The following is a 27,280-nucleotide window of genomic DNA, read 5'->3' on the forward strand; positions in this document are numbered from 1 at the left end:
TCGGATTTGATACATAAGGTAAATTGAAAGAGTGGCTTCCGCTATTGTGGTCCAGACTCGTCCATATTGTTGATCGTTCATTTGAATGGCCGGCATGTAATGCTATATATCTGCTGCAGCGGAAATGTATGGCCAGACACTGCTTCCTTAGGCATAACCGCTATTTACCGGAGGTTTGCGTAAGCAAACCCTAATTAAAGAAGGGATAGTGAGACAATCCCGAATGTTGGCCTAAATATAATAATATACATATTTTCCTTTAATAATGTCCACAGCAGTATTTTTGGTATTGATCAGAAATATGCAATGGATGCCTTTTTATTTAGAATACATTAGAAATTGCACATGCTCAGTAGAGGCAGGACTTTGCCTATCCAGCTTAGTTTTTAGTTCGCTTCCACTCAGTACAGTGAAATAACACAAGATCTCGTTTAAGACTGTTTAGGGAGGGAGGAGGGCTGCAAGCTTTTGAGTCGTCTATGCAAATATTACAAGGGTTTATCCTTGATCATTTAATCTAATTGACTCATTTTCTCAGAATGCAGTGTCCGGACACGTTTTCTCAAAATGTCCAACCATTTCTGACAGAAATTCCTTAACTCACCATCTATAAAGCACAACATATCTCATCAACACCATGTGTAACCAAAAAAAACAAACTAGTATCTTATTACCCAACACCCATGAAATTTTATATATATAATATATACACACCGTCGAGTCACATTATTATGACCACCAGCTAATATCCAGAGTAACCGCTGTGTGCAGCACGGACAGCAGCTAGGCGGGCGGTAGGTTGTCTCCGGTATGTGACGCCATGCTGGCTGCAGTGCATCCCACATTTGCTGGAGGTTGTGTGGGGGCAGGATCCATAGAGCAAACAAGACGATCGAAGTGCACCAGAGATGCTCAATTGGGTTCAAGTCTTGCGAATTAGGGGGCCAGGGAAGTACTTGGAAGTCTTGGTCGTGCTCCTCCAACCACTGTTGGACATTTCTAGCCGTGTGACATGTCGCATTGTCTTGCTGGAAGATTCCATCTGCCCCAGGGAAGACAAACAGCATGTATGAGTGGACGTGATCTACAACGATGGATTCATACCCAAATCGATTCAGAGTGCCTTCCACATGGATGAGTGGGGCCAGGGAATTACATGAAAAAAATGCCCAGATCATAACGCTGCCGCCACCAGCTTGTGTTCTTCCAGCAATGGTTGCAGGGTATATGTTCTCTTATGTTTCTCACCTGACACGCCAACATCCATCCATTTGATGAAGCAGAAAACGTGACTCATTGGAGAAGGCAACCCTTTGCCAAATATTGGTGGTCCAATTCCGATACTGCAGAGGAAATGTAAGCGGTTTTTTCCCGATTCACGTTGGTTAGCATAGGAGCAGTGACCATCCGTCTGCTTCGGAGCCCCATAGGCAGTAGCTTTCACTGAAATGTTTTAGACACGTCTGGTAGCCCCCTGGTTGATTTTCACAGTGAGCTGCTGCAGTGTAGCGTGTCGTTCGGCCCTCGCGCACCTTGGTAGCCGATGTTCACCTCACATCAATTGCACGTGGTGCGCCGCAGTTGGGCCCTGTGTGAACAGGGCCCAAGAATTTCTTTCTACTATTGAAGATCCTTGAATCCGAATCATCTGCTGGCACCTTCTTCATTTATTGTATTTTTTTTTAGAGTACTGCTTCCTTCCAACTAATATATATATAATAGAAATTTGGTAAAAAATAAATAATGTTTTTGGCCACTTGTGAGAAAAGGACTATTATTTATCAACATGTATCTTTTTTTTTTTATTTATAATTTACAGCACCAGCCTAACAGATACTTTATCATGTTCTACCTCTGGATGTCAGACATGTTCCCCCAAACGTGGACGAAGAAAAGACAGCAATCGAGCAGAGCGGGAATTTTTGCAGGGAGCAGTGACGGACGCAGTAGATGGGCCAGATGATGTCCTTAACTGGAGTACAGACAGCCTGTCCCACTTACGGAGCCCGTCTGTACTAGAAGTTAGAGAGAAAGGATACGAGCGGCTAAAAGAAGAACTTGCTAAAGCTCAGAGAGTAATCATGATGTGTACTTTTACACTTGTGATATTTGTGTTGTGATGAGCCTGACTCATCTGGATTTGTTTAGATACCACATTAGAATAAATATTCATAATATCTATTATAACATTTAATCATCCAAAATGTGTGCACTTGCAGATCTAACAAAAAGATATACAGCTAAAGCTGATTGATCAGATTGATGTATTACATAAAGAAATCTTTGCACAGAATTTAATAGCCTCACCACAGATTGTTATTCCTGCCAGGAGCTTAAACTGAAAGATGAAGAATGTGAAAAACTTTCCAAAGTGCGGGACCAACTGGGGCAGGAACTGGAAGAGCTGACAGCCAGCCTTTTTGAGGTAAGTTCATATACTGGATAAGAAAATGTCTTAAAACTTTTAAATTCTGAAAATAACTTTTGGATATAATTTGATTTTAACTACATTAGTAATTACCTTCATTGCATATTAATTTAATATATTTTGAGTCCTAAGTTCTAAATTAATTTATGAAACTTAAAGGGATAAAAAAAAAAAGAGTACACAGCGCCACATGGTGCAAGATACACCTGGTTGGTAGGATGAATAAAATGCAAGGAGAGGTAGTTGCGCTCACCTATAGAGGTTATACAAGTCAGGTACAACACTGATGTAAGCATGTAGGGTTAAAATCAGCTGCAGCTCTCCAATCCAGGAACCAGTAGCGTGAGCACGGTACCGCAACAGGAGATATTGCAAAAATAAAATATTTGGATGTAAAGGAAAGTGCTGCTGGTAAGAAATGTATAGCAGTGAGGAAATGTCTTATTAATTTTAATGCATGGCAACGCGTTTCAACACAGGACATGTGTCTTCATCAGGCCACGGAGCATTCACAGGTTTATATAAAATTGCAAATCTTTTTAATTTATATTATCTGATATTACTATCCGGTTTAGCTACACTGTAGTATTGTTCCAAATCTAGACTTGCCAAGGAGGAGGGGCGGGGGTGCCAACTATATAAAAGGGAAAAGGGCTGGTCGTCTCTACCACGCTTACCATGCCTGGTTGAGACAATCATTCTCCCGATGCTGCTAGAACTAGATTATCCAGCAACGTCGGGAGTGCGCACTAACAGAGCAGAGCGGCTTGATTGACGTCTTTTAGAAAAGATAACCAGCACTAGCTGCGTTATCTAGATGGAAAAAAAAATTGTTAGGGAAGAAATGTTTTAAATATTTTTACACAACTAGATTTATAATTTTATTTAGGTTTAGGGTGCATTCTTGGATTAAATTCATCTGCATCCTGATAATTCATCCATCTGGATTGCAACCCCGTAGAAGTCCCTGTGTTTTTCCTCCAGTCATCACTTACAACCGTATGTATGGTGCTGGGCTTAAATAAACAATAAAGGGGGCGCGCCGCTCGCTAGAGTCACACACACCCTGCATTCAGTTAATCGGTGGGGGTGCCGGGTGTCGGACTCTCACTGATCAAATAATAAAAGGCCTCTCCTAAAGGCATGCCATCAATATTAAAGTCCCGGGGAAACCCTATAAAGATGTTTTCATAAGGTTATGTGCACATTGTGTTCAGGCTTTACGTTCGGCATATATCCATGGGAAATTTCTTGGCGTATTTGCCAAATGTATTCATGGCATACGTCATTGTTTTACATCACCCATAGGATCCTATGCAAAAGAAACATTTGTACCACAGGGTATATACTTCTTTGCAAGATGCCTCTGCACTGAAAATTGTCGTTGACTACGCTTTTTAGTACAATTAAAAAAGTCTGCCAGTGCATACCCCCAAATGTATACCAAAAGCACACTTTAACCCCTTCCCACACCTTGATGTAACTGCACGTCAAGGCGAATAGTTAGCGCACCTTGACTTGCAGTTATGTCTGGAGATTAACAGTTAACCACCGCGCAGCGCTACACCGCAGCAATGTGATTCCGGGGGCTGCCGATCATTGGCGGGGCAACTGGAGGCTAGACAATGGCCTCCGGATTTGTCATGTACGGAAGCCTATGAAATGAAGACCAGCCTCCGGTCTCTATTGGGGTTTTCCACTGTTTTAGTCCCTCCAGGGGACATTTCACTGAAAACCATTCTAGCAAATTCTGCGCTCCTAAATCCAAATGGTGCTCCTTCCCTTCTGAGTCCTGCTGTTGGTCCAATCAGCAGTTTATTACCACATATGGGATATTGTCATAATTAGGAGAAATTGCTTTACAAATTTTGGGGTGCTTTTTTTATTCTTTATTCCTTGTAAAAAAATAAAAATGTCTTTTTTCAGAAAAAAAGTAGATTTTGATTTTCACAGACTAATTCCAATAAATATAGCAAAAGACCTGTGCGGTCAAGATGCTAACTATACCCCTAGATAAATGCCTTGAGAGGTGTAGTTTCAAAAATAGGGCCACTTTTGTGGGGTTTCCGCTGTTTTGGCACCACAAGACCTCTTCAAACCTGACATGGTGCCTAAAATATATTCTAAAAAATGGAGGCATCAAAATCCACTAGGTGCTCCTTTGCTTCTGAGGCCTGTGTTTCAGTCCAGTACCACACTAGGACCAAATGTGGGATATTTCTAAAAACGGCAGAATCTGGGCAATAAGTATTGAGTTTCTATGGTAAAACTTTCTGTTACAGAAAAAAATGTAATACAAATGAATTTCAGCAAAAAAAAAAATGAAATTTGTAAATTTTCCTTCTACTTTGCTTTAATTCCTATGAAATACCTAAGGGGTTAAGAAACTTTCTAAATGCTTTTTTGAATACTTTTAGGGGTGCGGTTTTTAAAATGTGATTTATGGGGACTTTCTAATATATAAGGCCCTCAAAGCCACTTCAGAACTGAACTGATCCTTAAAAAATATCCTTTTGAAATTTTATTGAAAATGTGAGAAAGCTGCTAAAGTTCTAAGCCTTGTAACGTCCTAGAAAAATAAAAGAATGTTCAAAAACGATACAAACATAAAGTAAACATATAGGAAATGTTAACTGTTTTGTGTGGTATTGCTATCTGTTTTACAAGCAAATACATTTAAACTTAGAAAAATGCCAATTTTTGAACATTCTCTCCAAATTTTGGTGTTTTTCACAAATAAATACTGAATTTATCGACCAAATTTTTCCACTAACATAAATTACAATGTGTCATGAGACAACCGTTTCAGAATCGCTTGGATAGGTAAAAGCATTCCCAAGTTATTACCCCATAAAGTGACACATGTCAGATTTGAAAAAATCTGCTTCATCCTTTAGGCCAAAACAGGCTGCGTCCTGAAGGGGTTAATGGTGAGCCTATGGATGTGTTTGATGTGTCCACCTGGAGTTTTCCCAGTACATCGACCTGAAGACGCAATTTTATTTTTTGTGTATTCCAAATATTTGGATTTTGCAAACCTTTTTAAGGGTTCGTTCACATCTGCGTTGTGGCATCCGTTTTAGCGGATCAGTTAAAATAAAAAAAAACTGACTGATGCCAGACTGAATGCAAAGGAAGGTAAAATATGTTTGTTTTTGTCGGATCAGTTTACCGGATCCGTAAAAAAAACCTGACCCTTTTCTTTCCGTTTGTGTCAGTTTGTCATCAGTTATACTCCGTTTTTAACAGATCCGTTTTTATCTTTGCCTCTTTCTTGCTTTCATTTTTATTCTGCGCATGTGCAGAAAAAAACGGATTTGTTAAACGTAAAGCATAACGGATACAAACGGATGGCATATCCGTTTATATCCGTCATCCATTGACTTCAATGTTAAAAAAACAAACGGAAAGCTCCTTTTCATCAGGTTTCAGTCATTTTTGACTGAAAAAATAGCACAGGAGACTACGATACTACTTCTGTCAGAAAAATGAAAACCTGAAGGAACGGAGCCTAACTGAGCACATCTGATGCAAAAATTAAACCCGTTCTTTTGGTCCTCTGATGGATACGCTAGAACGGAAGCCACAACGCAGATGTGAGTACAGCCTTAGCTGCATAACGGATTCTTTATTGATCAAAAAAACAAACCGGTGCTCCTCTACCACAGAAACTTGTTTTGCCAGACGTTGTTAATTTTAATAAGGGTTGGACATCTTCCTAGAAAAATCCAGTAAAATTCCTCTGCCCTTAACTTGATTTAACAGGCGCCCGATTATCAATCACAGAGAAGGATAAGGCAGTTCTAGAATTAAATATAATAATATCGCTTTGATATTTGATCGGGCTAATCTACAAATTGGCCGACTCTGCTCAGTCTTCTGCTTCTGGTCTTATAATATTCTAAATTATTTAGCAGTTTTAGGCCTCATGCACACAAACGTATTTTTTTCCTCCCGTAAATACTGGGGTACTAGTCGCACGTATTCAACCCGTATTGCACCAGTATTTACAGACCCGTGCCTGTAAATATGGGACCAGTGTCACCCGTATTCCATCCGTATTTACGGGCACGTTTTCGCTGCAAAATTGCACTGCATTAATCGGCAGCCCTTCTCTCTATCAGTGCAGGATAGAGAGAAGGGACAGCCCTATCCGCAGTAAAAGTAAAAGAATTTCATACTTACCCGGCCGTTGTCTTGGTGACGCGTCCCTCTTTCGACATCCAGTCCGACCTCACTGGATGACGCGTCAGTCTATGTGACCGCTGCAGCCTGTGATTTGCTGCAGCGGTCACATGGGCTGTAACGTCATCCCAGGAGGCCGGACTGGAGGAAGAAGTAGGGAGTTCTGGGTAAGTATGAACGTCATTTTTTTTTTTTTTTACAGGTTGATCTATATTGTGATCGGTAGTTACTGTCCCAGGTGCTGAAAGAGTTACTGCCGATCATTTAACTCTTTCAGCACCCTGGACAGTGACTATCCCCTGACGTCACCTAGCAACGCTCCTGTAATTACGGGTGCACACACGTAGACACCCATAATTACGGGAGCCCCATAGACTTCTATGGGCCTGCCCGTGCAGTTATTACGGCCTGAAATAGGACATGTTCTATATTTTTTAATGGTACGGGCACCTTCCCGTAAGCATACAGGGAGGTACCCGTGGCCAATAGAAGTCTATGGGCCCGTAATTACGGGCGTTTTTACGTTCGTGTGCATGGGGCCTTATATTGGTGATAGGTGCTTCAATTTCTGAACTGTCGGATGCCGTTTTACTATTAGTGCCATTAATGCCATTAGTCTGGTTGGTAAGTAAAGCTTCACCTGACTTTAAGCACTTGGTGCCACAGCTATTTTTCGTTATTAAAATGTTTTCATTCCTGCCTTACAAAAGCCATAATATTTTTATTTTTCTGTCTACATAGACGTACGAGGACTTTTTGGGACTGTAATCCACTGCAGTTTTTCTGTACAGAAATCCAGCGCAGAAAATCCACAGCATTTCCGCCCAGTGTGAATCCAGCCTAAGACCACTGGCAGTATTTAGGTCTGTATTTTGCATCGGTATTTGGAAACCCAAACCAGGAGTGGAACCTGCACAGAGAAAAAGTATAATGGAAAGATGTGCACCATTTCCATGTTTTGGACCCACTCCTGGTTTTGGCTGTCAAATACCGATGCAAAATATCGGTAAATATTAACAAAAATACTCCCGTGAAAAAGTACCCTATAGCTTTTGTGCTGACTGCTAGAGACGTACAATATTTTGTATTTAATTTTAAATTGATAGGACATCCTAAAAAATTAAATGGTTTCCATGAATATAGACTGTAAAAGAAAAAAATACCCCTTTCTGATGGAAGGGAATGAACTGACTGGATTGTCGGCAGCGTGTATGTTGTTTTCTTCTCCCCAGGTACTATGTTTATCAGAAAATGAGGAAATCAAATGTGTCAATTTATATTTGTCCCAGGAGGCGCACAAAATGGTTCGTGAAGCAAATGTAAAGCAGGCCACAGCAGAGAAACAGCTCAAGGAAGCACAGGGAAAGGTATGTGTTAAAAATGTTTTATGTTTTATGTTTTCTCTTCCATTCAACATATTTAGTCTCATGTTTCTATGTTCTTTATCTAGGATCTCTGTGCTTCAAGCTAGTTTGGATTCATTTACTGTGACATATACTGAAGAAGCCAAGTTCAAATTTCGCATGTCTATGAAAATGTGTTATATATCTTAGGGGCTAGGTGTACAACAGAGTCCAGTACATACTGTTTGGTGTGCTGCGTATCTATCACCCATACACATTCGATAAATGTTGGTAAAAACTTCTGTCGATCTAATAGGTTTGAGGGCAACCTGACTATCTTCCGACAGCAAACTGGACGATCGGCCATGGCAGCAGCTTATCTCTCTCTCTCAGCAAGCAGAGCATTCATATTATGGGGAGGTCGGGGAAGATATTGATCTCATGTGCAAAGCGAGTCTGTTATGTGCTGTTTATAACTAGTTGGAGAACTAGGTGTATAGTTTGCATACAGATGCACTGGGTAGTTTGAAATATATATGGTTAATATTGAAATTGTAGTAATCTTTTTTTTTTTTTTTTGGTCTTTTGATTGATGATCACATATTTTTTAATAGATTGATGTGTTGCAAGCAGAAGTTGCCGCCCTTAAAGCTCTTCTATCCACATCCCCAACCTCTCCAACAAAAGAGCTACAGCCAGGTGGTAGGACTCCATTCAAGAAAGGCCATGCAAGGAATAAAAGCACTAGTAGTGCTATGGGAGGTGGCACTCTGGACCTTACTGTAATGCAGCCAATTGTGAAAAAATGTAAAGAGGTAATGAATATATTTATCTCTGGTTTTATAAATACCTTTCATTTTATTGTCAGACATGACAGTCGTTATTTGTAATGCTCTACTGTCCAGTTTTTAAACTAAGCCATCTGTGTCAGTCGCTATTGATGACTGATTTTACATCTGCAGAATTTCGCATTCATACCCTATGTTGCACTGTTGTGAAAAACCCCACAATAATTTCTTATGTAGGCCTGTATATTGAATGTTATGCAACTAGAAATTTTGTATCTAATCTGTGCATTATTTTCGTCTCTTTGAATCCCTTTGATTGGACAAGCTCCTCCTGATGTAAGAGTGCTGAGCATTGCCCATCATATGTCTCCCCACTTCTACCCCCTCTCCTCTCTCACAGCATGCAGTCTCACAAACAGAGAGAAACTGCAGTTGCATCCCCTCCTCCATGTCTACTATATACTGTATTACTCTAGATAGATTTTTTTTCTTTTATTTTTTTTTGAAGACTAAGGAGGTTTCTGACTATTTACAGAGTCTGTAGGCAGGAAATTGGGATATACAGGCTGTTAAAAGGTGAGGAATATGTCACTATCCCCTGATAAGATATACTGCAAAGTTTCATGTATTCTCATGTATTAAAGATTTATGCAAACATTTATTATAAATTAAATTTATTATAAATTAAAAAAAAATATATATATTGCCCAAAAAATTATCACTCCAAGGAAATTGGTGAAAAAAAGTGGTGTGTTTATTCACCCCAGGCAGGCAACGTTTCGATCCGTCTCTATGGGATCTTTGTCAAGCCAGGTCCTCTTCAATTCTTACGGTGGTTTAATAAAAAGGGTGGAATCTTTGTCTTGTATGTGATACTGATAGTATATTATTATTTTTTTAAACTTTTTTTTTTATTTTTTTATACAACTGTAGAATATAATAATTGTACTGTCTCGGGACAAGAGCCGGCACTGTGGGATCACATTACATTGTACAGTGCTGGAGATGGAAGCCTAGCAAGGTGCTCTATCTCCTATAGCAGAGTTATAAGCAGGCTATAAGCATGCTGCTGTTTAGAATCTGTATAGGTTAATTTAAAGTATCTAGAAAAGCTATTTTTTTCCAAAGCCTTCACTATAATATTTTTTCAAAATAACTGGATATACACTTCAAGAATGAGTTAACTATTATAGACTTGTAATGATGTTCGCGCATATTCCACCAGCCAGCAGAACGTGTTCGTGTCATTTTAAGTATTTATATTCATATAGAGGTATGATTTTTTTATTATGCGATTTCTTCAATTTTACAGGCTGACTTATCACTTTACAATGAGTTCAAAGTATGGAAGGAAGAGCCGCTGATAAACAGAACATGCCCATTTTTAAAAAGGATCTATCAGGAGGACATCTGTCCCTGTTTATCGTTTCCAAAGAATGAGGTAAGAAATTCCTTCAGGGTGAGTTGCTTTTTTTTTTTTTTTTTTTAACAGGTTGCCTGAAATGGGAAACTGCCCTCCCCTACCTGCTGGGCATACACTAGCAGAAGTGGACCATCCTGCATCATTGGAGGTACACTTTATGGATTGCCCTACATGGAAACTTCTAAACGGAATAGCTGTTGAACACTGGTTCTAATAAAGTTTCCAACCATTGGACTAGATTGGCATTGGTAGATGCAGCAATTATGGTAATTCTGTGACTGCCCGTATTAGTTCAATTGGCCAAATTATTCACACATCTGTGCCTATCTTGAAAAAAAAAAAAAAGGCCAAATATAAACATTCTTTGCACATTGATGCTTCCATCACGTTAGAGAAGATTTTTCTAAATAACTGTAGAAGATGCTGTTTATTATGTTATTAATGTGACAATGCTATTTTCATCTTGTAGCTGGCAGCAGCTGTACTTGGAGCTGTTGAAAATAATACTTTAAGTATAGAGCCTGCTGGTCTGCAGCCTGTTCGATTTGTGAAAGCCTCAGCTGTTGAATGTGGAGGACCAAAGTAAGTAATACAAAAACCCCTCAAAAAAACCAGTATAGTGTGTTAAACTAATTCCAGTGAATTACCAAAAGTCACACCGTTCTTTATACATTGGGACTTGGTTTGTTCTAAACCTCTCGGTACTTGACAAAATATTTATTACAAACCATGTAATGCCTTCTTACAGCAGACCACCTTGAGACGCTACAGAGAGCCGTCTGTTAATAATCAGATTCCTGGCTCACTGTTTATATTAGCCAAGATGGTTTAGATCTTGGGTCTCAAGCACATGGCCCACGGGCCGAATGCGGCCCCTGAGGCTGTCCTCTGCGGCCCGCGAGACACAGAGCTGCTAGTATCGGCTCTGCTGAGGGACTTTGTGGAATTCCCTGACATCGCTGTCCATATATGGACAGCGTTGTCAGGGTCTTCCCCAGAGCGGAGTCCCGGGCAGAGCGCTAGTATCGGCTCTGCTCCGGGACTCTGTGGAATCCCTTGACATCGCTGTCCACATATGGACAGCGATGTCTAGGGCTTCCCCAGTGTTGGACACGATGTCAGGAGCACAGCTGGAGTCCCAGTAGGAGTGCTACTAGCGCTCTGCCCGGGAACTCCAGCTCTGGGGTTGCCCCTGACATCTCTGTCCATATATAAACAGTGATGTCAGGAGCAGAGCTGGAATCCCAGGCAAAGTGCTAGAAGCGGCTCTGCTCCGGGACTCCATATATGGACACTGATATCAGGGGCTTCTCCAGAGTTCCGGAGCAGAGCCTATACTAGTGCACCGCTATGGGACCCCCGGGTCTGGGGTTGCCCCTGACAACACATTCCGGTCCAGGAGGATCCCCTGACGTCACTGTGTATGGACAGTGATGTCAGGGGCTCCTCCAGCAGAGGATTCCCTGGTCAAAGCGTCGGCAATGCTCTGGCTGGGGATTCCACTCCTAGAGGGAACCCCAGTGGAACTGTGGATCTGTGGCAGTATCTACAGAGGACTCTGGCATTATCTAGGGGTGTGTGGCAGTATCTACAGAGGGCACTGTGGCAGTATCTACAGAGGGCGCTGTGGCAGTATCTACAGAGGGTGCTGTGGCAGTATCTACAGAGGGTGCTGTGGCAGTATCTACAGAGGGTGCTGTGGCAGTATCTACAGAGGGTGCTGTGGCAGTATCTACAGAGGACTCTGGCATTATCTAGGGGCGTGTGGCAGTATCTACAGAGGGCGCTGTGGCAGTATCTACAGAGGGCGCTGTGGCAGTATCTACAGAGGGCGCTGTGGCAGTATCTACAGAGGGCGCTGTGGCAGTATCTACAGAGGGCGCTGTGGCAGTATCTACAGAGGGCGCTGTGGCAGTATCTACAGAGGGCGCTGTGGCAGTATCTACAGAGGGCGCTGTGGCAGTATCTACAGAGGGCGCTGTGGCAGTATCTACAGAGGGCGCTGTGGCAGTATCTACAGAGGGCGCTGTGGCAGTATCTACAGAGGGCGCTGTGGCAGTATCTACAGAGGGCGCTGTGGCAGTATCTACAGAGGGCGCTGTGGCAGTATCTACAGAGGGCGCTGTGGCAGTATCTACAGAGGGCGCTGTGGCAGTATCTACAGAGGGCGCTGTGGCAGTATCTACAGAGGGCGCTGTGGCAGTATCTACCGAGGGCGCTGTGGCAGTATCTACCGAGGGCGCTGTGGCAGTATCTACCGAGGGCGCTGTGGCAGTATCTACCGAGGGCGCTGTGGCAGTATCTACCGAGGGCGCTGTGGCAGTATCTACCGAGGGCGCTGTGGCAGTATCTACCGAGGGCGCTGTGGCAGTATCTACCGAGGGCGCTGTGGCAGTATCTACCGAGGGAGCTGTGGCAGTATCTACCGAGGGAACTGTGGCAGTATCTACCGAGGGAACTGTGGCAGTATCTACCGAGGGAACTGTGGCACGATCTAAAAAGGGGCTGCCCAATCTTGACATTTGTGTGGCTACCAACTGAGCAGCCGGACTGCATTTAGCGAAACTTAAACTGGATTGTTGAAATAAGCACGTGGAGAAAATTCACAAATTTCCGTTACGTTTAAACCTAGCGCTAATGTAGCATTATAGTAATGTAGTAGTATTATTATAGTAGTTCATATAACTAATTGATAAACAATTTTGTATTATATCAAATTTGAAAGTAATGCGGCCCGTCAACTTCACATTTTTTCTGTATGTTGCCCACTTAGCCGGCCGAGTTTGAGACCCCTGGTTTAGATTATAATATGACCATGGTAAAGGCCCTTTTACATGGGCCGATAATCGGGCGATTGAGCGCTCATACGAATGTTTGTTCCCGATCATCGTCCCGTGTAACATTCCAAGCGATCAGTCAACAAATGAGCAAATGCTTGTTTGTCGGCTGATCGGATCTTTTATGTGGGTATTTAAAATCATCAGTTTCAATAATGATGAACCGAACGATCGCATGCTCCATGGTTGCATGCTCTATGTAAAGGAGCTGAACGAGTGCCGAACGACTTGTTATACTGTCAAACGGTGCACGTTTAAAGGCTGAAAATCTGCCAGAGTGAAAGGATCTTTACTTTCTGAGTAATCGAGATCTATGAATAAAACCAAATAATTGCGACATAAGACATGGTATTGTGTCCTTTTTAAAGTATGATTGCTGCAACTATAAAGTGTTGCTCAACTTAGAAGCCACTTTAATCCTAAGGCCACGTTAACAGGGCATATTTTCAGGTGCTCGCATTATGCTCCGAAATACGCCTGAAAACAGTTTCCCATTGATTTAAAAAGGAATACACTGTTGTTCATATAAGGTGAATTTTTATGCTGATAACAATTTTTTTAAAAATCCCTCGTAACACTACTCTTCATGGAAAAAAAGTAACATCTCACTTCTCAAAGCGTTTTAACAAGCTAATTTTTCCCATTTCCTATGGACAGTCCAAAAACCATAAGAAAATACAACTCAAATTACGCTCAAAAATGCTTTGAAGATCAGCTCCAAAAGCGTCTGGATTTCAAAGCCTGAAAAATACGAGGCTGATTTAAAGACAAAACGATCAGAACATATTCTGTGTTGCCCTGCAGTTTCCTTCAGCATGATAGTTTTGCGGTTATCGTGGCAAATCTGCGGCACTGCTCCTATTCAAGTGAATAGGAGCAGAGCTGCAGTTCTGCAGAACGGCCGCTATGCATTGGTCAGAGCCATCTGCTCCAACTACATCATTCTGCTCAAAACTTTCGGTGGCCAGAGGCAGCTGGAGCAGCTGATCGGTGCTGGGTCCCAGTGTCGGATCCGCACCGATCATATACTGATGATCTATCCTGTGGATAGCCATTTAAAAAGGTATATATTTTTGAAAAAAATATATTAAAAATGGATCTAGGAAAGCGCTACACAAAGGAAGGATTGGCAGAGTAATAAAAATGGATGAATTTATTTTGCATAGAAGGGCAACGCTTTGAAACGCAGAACCTGCGTCTTCATCAGGCCAAAAATAAATAAAAGCAAGGCAGAACAAACATCTTAAATACACATGTGGATAGGGGGGAGGAGATCAAAGTAAAAAAACGCCAAACAACAGCAATCCGTTGCACTGACCACAACTGATGTAAATGACGTCATCGGGGATACAATCAAAATTAAAAACAGAAAAAAAAAAAACTGAAAAAAGCAGTGGCAAAAGGTATGTAAACAATGATGATGAAAGATTAACTTCAAAGTATAAATACATACATATAATGTAACAAGTTTGATGAGGTCTCTGTTAACCCCTTCAGGACTGAGCCTGTTTTGGCCTTCAGGACTTTATGTGGTAATCACTCCAGAATGCTTTTACCTATCCAAGTGATTCTGAGATTGTTTTCTCGTGACATATTGTACTTTGTTAGGGAAAAAATTTGGTCGATAAATGTAATATTTATTTGTAAAAAACACAAAGATTTAGAGAAAATTAGCAAAAATTAGCATTTTTCAAAATTTAAATGTATCTACTTGTAAAACAGATAGTAATACCACACAAAATACTTACTAGTTTACATTTACCATATGTCTACTTTATGTTCGTTTTTTGAACTTTCTTTTATTTTTCTAGGACGTTACAAGGCTTAGAACTTTAGCAGCAATTTCTCATATTTTCAAGAAAATGTCAAAAGCCTGTTTTTTCAGGGACCAGTTCAGTTCTGAAGTGGCTTTGAGGGCCTTATATATTAAAAAATCCCCATAAATCACCCCATTTTGAAAACTGCACCCCTCAAAGTATTCAAAACAGCATTCAGAAAGTGTTTTAACCCTTTAGGCATTTCACAGAAATTAAAGCAAAGTAGAGGTGGAAATTTACTAATTTCATTTTTCTTTTTTTTTTATTCATTTGTAATACATTTTTTATGTACCACAGAAGGTTTTACCCAAGAAATGCAACTCAATATTTATTGCCCAGATTCTGCAGTTTTTAGAAATATCCCACATGTGGCCCTAGTGTGGTAATGGACTGAAACACAGGCCTCAGAAGCAAAGGAGCACCTAGAGGATTTTGGGGCCTCCTTTTTTTTTAGAATATATTCTAGGCACCATGTTAGGTTTGAATAGGTCATGTGGTACCAAAACAGTAAAGACCCCCCAAAAGTGACCCAATTTTGGAAACTACACCCCTCAAGGAATTTATCTATGGGTATAGTTAGCATTTTGAACCCACAGTTTTTTTGCTAAATTTATTTGAATTAGTATGTGAAGATGAAAATCTACTTTTTTTCTGAAAAAACATAGACATTTTTAATTTTTACAAGGAATAAAGTAGAAAAAACACCCCAACATATGTAAAGCAATTTCTTCCGATTATAGCAATACCTCATATGTGGTAATAAACTGCTGTTTGGACCCACGGCAGGGCTCAGAAGGGAAGGAGCGCCATTTGGATTTCTGATTTTGCTGGAATAGTTTTCAGTGCCGTGTTGCGTTTACAATGCACTGGAGGAACCAAAATAGTGGAAACCCCCCAAAAGTGACCCCATTTTGGAAACTACACCCCTCAAGGAATTTTTTAGGGGTAAAGTTAGCATTTTGACCAAACAGTTGTTTTGCTGAATTCATTGGAATTAGTCTGTAAAGGTAAAAATCTACTTTTTTGCTGAAAAAACAGACATTTTTAATTTTTACAAGGAATAAAGGAGAAAAAGCACCCCAACATTTGTAAAACAATTTCTCCCGATTACGTAAATATGCCATATGTGGTAATAAAGTGCTGTTTGGACCCACAGCGGGGCTTAGAAGGCAAGGAGCGCTATTTGGCTTTTGGAGCTCAAATTTAGCTGGAATAGTTTTTGGGTGTCATGTCGAATTTGCAAAGCCCCCAAGGGACGAAAACAGTGGACGCCCCCCAAAAGTAACCCCATTTGGGAAACTACACCACTTAAGGAATCTATCTAGGGGTATAGTGAGCATTTAGACCCCACACGTCTTTTGCAGAATTTATTAGAATTAGGCCGTGAAAATTAATATCAACATTATTTCCACTAAAATGTAGAATGTAGAATTTTTTTCAATTTCACGAAGGATAAAGGAGAAAAAGCACCCCAATATTTGTAAAGCAATTTCTCCCGAGTACGGCTATACCCCACATGTGGTCATAAATGCTTTTTCATTAGAAAGTAATTAACCCTTTCCGGACTGATCCATGTTTTGCTTTTTCTTTTTAATTTTTCCCTTCCCGCTTTCCGAGAGCCATGACTTTTTTATTTTTCTGTCAATAGAGCGGTGTGAGGGCTTATTTTTTCGGGACGAGCTGTAGTTTTTATTGGTACCATTTTTTTGGTACATACAACTTTTTTAGCACTTTTTATTACATGTTTTGTTAAAGCCAAGGTGACCAAAAAACAGCGGATTTGCAGTTTTAAATTCTTTATTTTTCACGGCGTTCACCGTGCGAGTTAAATAATGGTATATTGTAATAGTTTAGACTTTAATGGACGCAGCGATACCAATTTTGTGTATTTTTTTGCATTACTTTAGAGAAAAAATTTGAAAAGGTTGTTTTTTTGGACTTTAAATATTTATTTAATTTTTTACACTAATAATAACTATTTACTTTTGTTTTTACAAATTTTATTAATCCCCATAGGAGACTTGAACCAGCGATCGTTAGATCACTGGTAGAATACACTGCAATACTAATGTATTGCAGTATATTGTAATTTTTACATGCTCCTGTAACAGCGCGATCGCTGTTTCTGTCCATTAGTCCCGGGTGTCAGCTGTAATACACAGCTGACACCCGCAGCGTATGGCACGGACTCAGTGAGTGAGACGCTCCATACATCACCCCCCACACCAGGACATGCTATTAAGTCATGGTGCGCGAAAGTTTTAATGCGCAGCGGATGGTGCAAAGTGAAAATTACAATTTTCAACTGATGGGCCATTTTAGTGCACTATATGTTGTGCCCAGTTTGTGCCACAAATACCACAAATAAAATATTAACTGGGTTCTCCCGGGTAGGTCGATGCCATATCGGTGGACGTAAACGGCTGTTTGGGCACGCTGTAGGGCTCAGAAGGGAGGGAGCGCCATTTGGCTTTTGGAGCACCGATTTAGCTTGGTAGTAGCTCTGCCGTTTTGCTGGTGTTTCAGTTTATAATGTGAGGGCATATTTAGGCTGGGCAGAGTACATCAGGGGCATAATAAGAGGGTATAATAATGGGGTAAATAAATAATAATCCGCAGATATGTGGCCAGTGTCGCACTGATAAATGGCGGCTAATCTTATCCGCATTTGGAACACTGCACATTTTGCATCATCATATTCTGGGAGCCAGAACTTTTTTTATTTTCTCACCACCGGAGCCGTGTTAGGGCTTATTCTTTGCGGGACAATCTGTAGTTTTCATTGGTACCATTTTGGGGTACAAGTGATTTATTTATTTTTTTTATCACTTTTTTTATTCCATTTTTCGTCAAGCAAGGTGACCAAAAACCATCAATTCTGACAATGTTTATTATTTATTTTTTACAGTTTTCACCCTGGGCTATAAATGACCATTATACTTTATTCTGCGAGTCGATACGATTACGGCGATACCATATGTATATCGTTATTTTTATTTTGCAGCGTTTGCGCAATAAAATAACTTATTTCTAAAATAAACAATTTTTTGTGTCACCATATTCTGAGAGCCATAACTTTTTTATTTTTCAGTCAAAAAGCGGTGTAAGGGCTTGTTTTTTGCGGGACGGGCTGTAGTTTGTATTGGTACCATTTTGGCGTACATGCGACTTTTTGATCACTTCTTATTGTATATTTTGGGAGGGGTGGTGACCAAAAAATAGTGATTCTGGCATTGTTTTTTGTTTATTTTATTTGCGGTGTTCACCGTGCGGGAAAAATATTATAGTTTTATAGATGGGGTTGTTACGAACGCGGTGATACCAAATATGTGTACTTTTTTTTTTTTTTTATGTGTTCGTTTTTATTCCTATAATAAAAGACTTCTTATAGGAAAAAAAGCAGTTCTTGTTTATGTCACTTATAACTCTTATTTTTACACTTTTTTTAAAATAATTTTTATTCTTTTTTTTTTTTTACTTTTTTCACTTGTCCCACTAGAGGACACTTAGACTTGAAGCTCTGATCGCTGCTGGAATACATTACACTACACACATAGTGTAATGCATTCCAACTGTCATTGTGACGTGACAGTCACACTGACAGGAAGCCTACGACGACCACCCTCCGGCTGGTCCTCGTTGGCTTCTGTACATGGCAGCCTGGAAGCCATTGTCTGGTGTCCGGTTGCCATGGGTACCATCGCCAGCCCCCGTGATTTCACGTGGGGGCTGCCGATCTCCGCTAAAATCCTTAGATGTGGCGATCGGAATCGACCGCCGCATCGAAGGGGTTAACTGTCGAAATCAGCGGCGATGGGCCGCTGATCGGCAACAGGGAATGCAGTGCAGACACCCTGCACAGTTAACCGCCGCTGCGGTGTAGCGCTGCACAGCGGTTAACTGTCAAAGCACAGACGTAACTGCACGTCGAGGTGCGCGAAGTTACTGCTCACCTCGACGTGCATTAACGTCAAGGTGCGGGAAGGGGTTAAACATATATTTTCAGAGTGTAAGACAGAGATCGGCTAGCCAAACAAAACGCTAAAAGAAAACCTTGCAGATGAAGTACTTACTTACTTCATCTGCAAGGTTTTCTTTTAGCGATTTGTTTGGCTAGCCGATCTCTGTTAAACACATATTTTCAGAGCGTAAGACAGAGACCTCATCAAACTTGTTACATTGTATTTATGCTTCGAAGTTCATCTTTCATCATCATTATCTACATATCTTTTGCCAGTGCTTTTTTCTGTGTTTTTTTTTTTTTTCTTTTTCTGTTTTTAATTTTGATTGTATCCCCGATGACTATATTTACATCAGTTGTGGTCAGTGCAACTGATTGCTGTTGTTTGGCGTTTTTTTTACTTTGATCTCCTCCCTCTTTCCACATGTGTATTTAAGATGTTTGTTCTGCCTTGCTTTTATTTACCATATTTTTGGCCTGATGAAGACGCAGGTTCTGCGTTGAAACGCGTTGCCCTTCTATGCAAAATAAATTCATCCATTTTTATTACTCTGCCGATCCTTCCTTTTTGTGTAGCGCTTTCCTATATCCATTTTTAATATATTTTTTTCAAAAATATATATCTTTTTAAATGGCTATTTCTTGCAGCCCAATACAATTGATGCCGGCACCTGGATATTGAAAGCTGCAATCTTGTTCTACTACTGCCTACATCAGAAAGTTGTACCTACAAATTAACTTACCTATCAGGTTTATCTTGCACCATGTGGCGCTGTGTACGTTTTTTTTTCTTCCCAGACAACATATCCTGTGGATAGGTCATCAGTTGTCTGGTCGTGTACAACCCCTTTAAGATTTTTTGATGAAAGAAGCAAATTTATTTATAGTAGGCAACTATGAGTGCTCTACAGATGTTCTTCTGCTGTGCCATTAAGTGCTTCTCTTGGATCGGTTGCCAAAAATCCTTAGATATATTTCTTTGCTGAAGTGTGCCATTATTCTGCTTTTTAAAGGGGTTTTCCTAGATGTGAAAAAAAAAGCAACTTGCATAGTGCAATCTACAAGATGTCTCCGTTTATCTCCTCCCACTGTCTTGTGCTATTCGGTTCGTAACTATATATTTACTCGCCCTGACACATCTGCTTTCCAGCTCCATGCCACTGCTGTTCTTTTCCCTGTATTTTCAGATATGTGACAGAAATTAGGAGTTGACACTTGCATTTCTGAAGCGGATTGGCTAGCTGACCCGGACACAAGTTAGCCCCATTGTAATTCAATGGGGCTCATCCACAGCTTTTCTGTATACAATTTGCACCAATTAGGGCTGGGTGCCAGAATATGCACCAATAAGGGCTGGATAAATTAAATCAATTAATTAGCCATTTTAACTGTGCACAATTCTGGATTTAAACAGAATCTTGAAATTGATTTAAACCCTACCCCCATGGCAGTAGAGGAAGAACTTTAATAACAATCAGGTGCACTGCACAGTATGCGCATCTGCCTCACTGAACGCTGGCTTAAGCCTTTACTAATCCGCGAACAGCTCTGGTAGTGTCCGGAATGGAGGTAGGACTGTATTCATCATTAAGTCTGCTTGTGTCCTAATAGATTTTTTACTAGAGCGGTGTTCAACGTAAGCAGCACAGACAACGAGAGGCAGTGAGCAGGACCCTCAGTCTTTGCTGCTCCTGTATAATGCAGCTGCCGAGGGTCACCAGATTTCTGTATACTGCTGAATAGGGACACAGGGAGACAGTCTAACAATGATCCTGCAACAGTCACCGAGGTGTGCAAAGGGCTGCCTGTAAATAAAGTCACAGGCAGACTCCAGCCTCTCAACTAACAATAAAGATTCTAAGTTCATTTGCGTGTGTGTGTGTAGTGCCCAAAAAAAAACGCACCAGTAGCGTCCCCATATAAAGTGGCAGAAGTGTGTGCCCCTATATAAGGCGCCAGCAGTGCTACCATAAACAGCAAGTATTTCTTTTTTCTTTATTGTTAAAAAGTAAAAAAAACTATAGTATACTATTATTTCACTGTACTGCTATATTGCTGGTGCTTCATTATGTACCTGCGCTGCTGTATTATTGTTACTTCTTAGAGCACGAACAGTAATATAGACGCACAATACCCTTCATTTGTGTCCGCTGCTACTTCCGAAGGAGGAAAAATTTACAGGCACAGCACGTAGCAAGACCTTTTTTTCAATAACAACAATAAATGAGTTTTCATTGACTATAACGTTGATGAGCCGCACAATGAAGGGGACCTGGCACTCCTATAACTCTAGGTTTGACTCCTAATGATCAAACATTAATGGCCTACGCGAAGGATTGGCCATCAATGTTATTGTCTCAAAAGAAAAAATAACTTTTTCAACTTAGGAACCAAAGGCACCCAAGTAAAATTAGTAGAAGAAAATATGTAATTGTATTCTGTCTTGGTATTTTTTTGTTTAGCAAAAAACATGAAAATCTAGATCCAAAATCAAGATCGGCTCATATGGTTAAAATAATCAACATTTTTTTTTAGGCAATATTGACCATCTCTAGCACCAATAATAAGCATTCTGCAGGTTTAAAATCTGCAGCGTGTTCGTTATTCCATATGGATATTTTCCTGAGCGTCTAAATGGGGTATAAAATACATTGCTGGGGGAATGTGAGGATTGTGTCAGGATTTAGGTGCGAAATCTGCGCCAAAGATCCTGATAGATTCCTGAACGTGTGCATATAACCTTATTGTTAAATCCTAAAAATAAAAAAATAAAATGTTTTTGTTTCTAATCTATTACTATTATATTTGTTGTTTTTCAGAAAATGCGCACTGAGTGGTCAAACAAAATCTTGTAAGCACAGAATCAAACTTGGAGACTCCACCAATTATTACTATATTTCTCCATGCTGTAGATATAGGGTGAGTAGGGTGAGAACATTTGTTTTTTCTCATATCATTGGGGACGCAGCAACATCAGTATATGCCCATGCCGCTAGAAGGTGACACTAGGTAGGAAAGAGTCTTGGCTATACCCAGGCGGACCATACCCTTCTCACCGACGCTGGCTAATTCAGTTTTTAGCCTAGTATCCGTAGGAGGCAGGCGTGACCTGATACTCAGGTCTGCTCCATTTTTTTATTTTTAGTTTAATTTCACTAATTTTTATTCTCTCCTTATCGATAGGTGACTTGTTGGCCTGTTCACAGCCTAGTTAGCCCCATGCGGGTGTCTGAAAACCAGGCAGTGCTCTACACTGAAGTTACCTCATTGCTGGTTACCTAACCTGTCTTTTCTGCTTCCACAGACGGCCTTCCAAAACCTCGCTATATGTGCGAGGTTACTGATGAGGTGACCCCCGTACACCCAAAGACTCCACGGGGAGTAGGTTATTTCCAATTTTATACTTCTCCCCTCCTCCGCAACACCCCCACCTATACTATTCAGGGTCTAGCATTTGGAGGCCCTATATTTTTAGAGGGTTAATTTTTTGTATTTTTTTATTAGGAGGGAGATTTTCTTCTCAGGACATCCCTAAGCATTGGCATCTTTCTTACACTTGCCTGTCCTCCTGTAGCACGTTTTGATTGTTTCCTGGCGTTGGTAGGACGTGCCCACATTTGCGCAGTTTTGCGCCGCTCGTCTCGGTAGCCTGCCTTAAAAATGTAGTCCCTAGCTTTTTCCAAGCCTAGGCTGCAATCTCTCCTTTTTTGGCACATTCTAGGTTTCGGCCTATTGCCTCCCTCCTCTACAACATCCGTTAATGATAGTTTTGCCTAGAGTCAGGTTTAGGGGCAGGGCGTATATGTTTAAGGAGCGTCGCCGTCTCTGCTGCCAGGAGGAAAAGTAATCGCAGCACCGGAGATTCAAAGTAAAGTGCAATGTAATGGGTGCAAGCCTCAAAGGAACCTGATCCAGAGTCCCAGGAATGGAATCCACAAATATCAAAAGACAAGGCAGCACATCCAAAATAAATGGGAATTCACCCACAAGTGCTACTTGATCTCTATTCAGCTCATTTATTGCAATTATCTTCTGCTGCTTTGGTCTACAGGAGTACACCGCTACACAGGTATGGTAGGCCAGCCTTTTGGCTGTATTGTATTGATAATTTTGTGCAACTTCCCCATGGGTTTGCTTTTTTTTTTTTTCTCAGATATTGCTACTTGTTTTCTTCTCTTTCCTCCTACTTTCTGTCATGTCTTCTCCTCAGGAGGATTCTCCCAAGCAGCCTGTACAGGTGTGCATGGCTACATACTATTCCTGAGGCGGTTGTGATATAAGGTTTTCATGCAGTCGGTCTACCCCTTTCTGCTCACAGTGTTTGCAATCCAAGACCCCACAGAGGGCTCATCTATCGGGACGAGCCGAGTGGGGGGGGGGGGGGTGACGACTTTTTGTCTTTTCAGGAGACATGGCCCGCTCATGTGGACGACTTCTAGGTTCAGGAGGGGGTGTTGACCGGATACACTATAGAGTAATTTAGGCTTGCTCCTGGAAGGTTCTTTCTGTCAACACCAGATCGCGTTCTGCTTTTTCCCAGGCTGTTTGTTCCCTTCTTCTATGGAAAGTTATTGTCCCAGTTCCTCAGTCGGAACGTTTTCATTAAGAATGGATTTTTATCCAACCCTGGACTTGAGGAGACGGTACTGAGTCGTTCTGGGGTTTTGCATGGAATCCTTAAGGTTGGTGGTTGAATCGCTGGAGAGGGAGGAATTCCTCTCTTTCATCGACATGTGTGATGCATACCTTCATTTTCCAATCATAAGGACCCACCAGCGTTTCCTACATTTCCAAGAGGGTTCTCTACTTTTCCAAATTGTCGTCTTCCCCTCTGGGCTCGCCACATCTCTTTGGGTCTTCACCTAGATCCTGACGACTTTCATGGTGCTTTTTTGTCCACACCAGGGTAGTCGCTGTCGTCCCTTAACTGGATGAAGGACCCTCCAGGGAAGACAATCTTTGCATCACTTTGGACACATTGAAGAGGTTTGGGTGGATCATCAACAAGGAGAAATCCTCGTGGGTTCCAACTCAGAGCATAGAGTTTTTGGTAATAATCCTCAATACCAGGACATCAAGAGTCCACCTCCAGGTCCCTACAGGAGGTAATAGTCTCAAGTTGGGACAAGTCTCAGGACTCATGGGACAAGTTGATTGATTGTCCTGCCCTCTCGGGTCTGTCAGAAGTTGCGATAGTGGGAGGCAACGCCTGGCCAATGCGCTAAGTCGTTTTTGTTTTTTCCTTTCCTCCAGTGGCTGGAAGTTTCAACGGATGCCTGTCTGTCCGGATGGGGTGCAGGTTTTTCTCTCCATGGTTCAGGGCACTTGGTCGCAGGAGGAGGCATCGTTACAGATTAACCTCCTGAAAATGAGGGCAATTTTCTTAGCCGTTTCCCATTGAAGACCTCTTTTTCAGGGTCGGCAGTGAGGATCCAGACCAACAACTTCACAGCGGTTGCTTATCTGAAACACCAGGGCAGCACCAGGAGTCAGGCGACTTTGTTGGAGTCCTCCCGGATCCTACTGTAGGCAGAGCAGCATAGTCCAGTGATGTCAGTGGTCCACATACTAGGAGTGGAAAATTAGGCCGCAGATTTTCTTAGCCGAGGGAGACTAGATTCAGGAGAGTGGTCTCGTCACTCCGAATTATTCCATCAACTGTGCCAGAAGTGGGGCTACCCGGATGTTTATCTCTTTGTGTCCCATCTTAACTTCAAGGTTCTGACCTACGTGGCCAGGGTTTGGTATCAAAGGGCCATTGCAGTCGATGCATTGGTCATACCATGGAAAGAGTTCTCACTCTTGCCCAGAGTACTCAAGAGGGAAGGCGTTCCAGTGATTCTGGTGGCACAGGACTTGCCCCGCTGGAACTGGCACGCAAAACTAATCAACCTTTTAATGGAGGCATCTTCTGCTTCTACTCGACCTCCATTCCCAAGGTCTGCTATCCCACCCCACTTAACCTCCGGTGCGTTTATTGGTGTGACTGTTTAAGCCAAGATTCTGAGGGCCTGAGTCCCTCTGAATCAGTTATCCAGACGAGGTTGAAGGCCAGAAACCCTCAGTTAGCCGAGGCGTACTGTCGTATGTGGAAGGCTTATCTATGCAGAGTGATTTCCATAAAAAAAAAAAATAAATGTTCCACACCTACAGTTCTGTCCTTCCTGCAATCAGGCCTTGAACAAGAACTTGCCTTAAATCTTCTGAGGGGTCAGATCTCTGCTCTGTCCATTCTTTTTCACTGAACTTTAGCTTTTCGTTCTCCGGTAAAGAATTTTGCTGAGGGTTACGCTTGCGGTCCCCCTTTACAGACATCCCATTGAGCCTTGAATTCTTAATTTAGACCTTGGAGCTCTTTAGGCTCCTTTTGAACGTTTGAGAGAAATTTTGTTGCCTCCCATTACCAAGAAGGTAGCTTTTCTGATGGCTGTCACATCCATCATGCAGGTTTCGGAACTTGCTGACTTGACATGCAAATCACCCTTTTTGGCCATCCATACAAATAAGGTGATGTTACAACCTGTTCTGCCCTTCCTACCGAAGGTAATCTCTGTCTTCCATATCAATGAAGAGATTGTTCGCCCCTCCTTTGATTTCCCCCCCCCCCCAATCTCATCTGAGGGAGCGGGCTTTGCATTGTCTTGATTTGATAAGAGCAGTCCTAGTTTACCTTGCTGCGACGTAGTTGTTTCGGTGCTTCAATTCTTTCTTTTTTTTTTTTTTTTTTGTTCTAGAACGTGTTGTTTTGACTTTTTGGTTGTTTTCTCCTGGGACAGTAGAATTTTTCATATTTTTTTTTTCTCCTATTGCTTCTGTACAAATTTAATTAGCCAGGGTCTGTGCGAAGGATATGCCCTGCCTGGGCAGAGATTAAATTCTTTCCTACATAGTGTTTTTTTCCTAGCGGCAGGGTCCTATACCCATGATGCTATGTCCCCCAATGAATTCATTGAGAAATAGATTTTACAGGGAGTAGAAAAATCTTGATCTTAGAAATTGTATGTATTCTAATTAATCTTACTCTATTTTACAGATTACCTCTGTATGTAATTTCTTCACATATATTAGGTACATCCATCAAGGACTTGTAAAACAGCAAGACGGTGAGTAAATATTGTGGGGTTGTTTTTAGTACCAAACATTGTATGTCATGTTGTTGTGTTTTGTACCTATTTATTGCTCCCTTCCAGTAAAGTTTCCGGTTTTAGATTGAAAGATGTTCTAATTGTGAATAGATGTTTTAATCCTAATGCAAATTACATATGGAGTATCTGAACATGTATAGAATTTTATTGCGAGGAAGTGGACCAGTAGGAAGTATAATATTAGTTAACTCCCTGTGAAATAGTTCATTGTGATCTTCGCTGTTAGGGCTCATGCACATGGCAGAGCCCAGTGCATGGAGCCAGCACGCTTCTTTTCAGGCTTGGTCAAACTTTGCCTGTCAGACTCCTTACACATAAAGTTCAATGAACCTTGCCACGATTTTGTTTTCTGTCGGATTCATACTGAAATTAACAGAAAAAAACCCTCTGTATGCCTTTATATGAAATTAGAGTCATACAAAGGTAGAGTAGAGGCCTCATAAACCTCTGTCAGCTCTGTTATGGCTCCCTTCAAAACGGAGCCTTGATACAGCCATGTGTATAAGCTCTTATGGAAGCTCAATCAGTCCTTAAATATTGACAATATTATTAAGGGTGAACTCCACTAATGTAAAATCTGTTCTTCTGTAATCTTCATTTTTGATATCCAGCATATATTTATATGTGTATGTAGTATATATGTATTTGTTTTCCTTTTTTTTTTATTTTTTTTTTTATAGCTGATCAGATGTTCTGGGAAATCATGCAGTTGAGAAAAGAAATGTCTCGAGCAAAACTTGGATTTTTCAAAGAAGAACTTTAAGACCCTAAAATATTATATCTGGACTTTGATATTCTTGTTCTTTCCAAAACCATGAAGGTAGAAATGCAGATAGCTAGTGGTAAAACCGGGATCTGCAAGTGACTGAATTAACTACATATCACAACATATCTATACTCTGTTCTGTCTGAGCTACACTACTTAGAATTCATGTAGTAATCTGAAATTGACTTGTTCTGTGTTGACCTGATACTATGGCTGCTGAGATTCTGGTAAGCATTTGCAGGCATTACATCTTTAAATTATTAGTGACATCCAAATTTCAAGAAATAAACGGTAGTTTGAAGTTTATTCGTTGTTATTTCTACATATATGTAAGAGGTGAGGTTGTCATTCTAGTACAGAATTTCACTGGAGTTTGTGGGTTTTTTTTTTGTTGTTTCTAATTCTTAAAAAAAAAAATTCACATAAGCCAACCAGACGTTTTGGTTGCCTACAGGCATAGATAAGTAAATGACCTCTTAGCAGCGAGGTAAGTGTATATGACCCAACATATGACCGTTTCTGACTGTGCATAATCCTGAAAATTTTATTTATAATCTGCTGCGATTTGGCTACATAGTGTGTGTGTG

At 41.0% G+C, this 27,280-nt stretch overlaps 1 protein-coding gene across 4 annotated transcripts in view; it reads left to right on the forward strand.

The window, feature by feature from the left end:
- Positions 1-26,999, forward strand: part of RAB3IP (RAB3A interacting protein) — a 42,870-nt gene extending 15,871 nt beyond the window's left edge. For 3 of the 4 annotated variants that reach the window (XM_075856942.1, XM_075856943.1, XM_075856944.1), the window contains 9 exons: positions 1,820-2,075; positions 2,330-2,425; positions 7,846-7,980; positions 8,571-8,771; positions 10,057-10,185; positions 10,637-10,749; positions 21,602-21,701; positions 25,816-25,885; positions 26,608-26,999. In XM_075856942.1, the coding sequence (XP_075713057.1) occupies positions 1,820-2,075; positions 2,330-2,425; positions 7,846-7,980; positions 8,571-8,771; positions 10,057-10,185; positions 10,637-10,749; positions 21,602-21,701; positions 25,816-25,885; positions 26,608-26,690 (1,183 nt within the window). In that variant the 3' untranslated portion in view covers positions 26,691-26,999. The remainder of the gene's footprint in view (positions 1-1,819; positions 2,076-2,329; positions 2,426-7,845; positions 7,981-8,570; positions 8,772-10,056; positions 10,186-10,636; positions 10,750-21,601; positions 21,702-25,815; positions 25,886-26,607) is intronic. The other variant, XM_075856945.1, reaches the window with a different exon arrangement.
- The last annotated feature ends 281 nt before the right edge of the window (positions 27,000-27,280 follow it).

The sequence above is a fragment of the Rhinoderma darwinii genome, chromosome 3, assembly GCF_050947455.1.
Source record: "Rhinoderma darwinii isolate aRhiDar2 chromosome 3, aRhiDar2.hap1, whole genome shotgun sequence".
Lineage (NCBI taxonomy): Eukaryota > Metazoa > Chordata > Amphibia > Anura > Rhinodermatidae > Rhinoderma > Rhinoderma darwinii.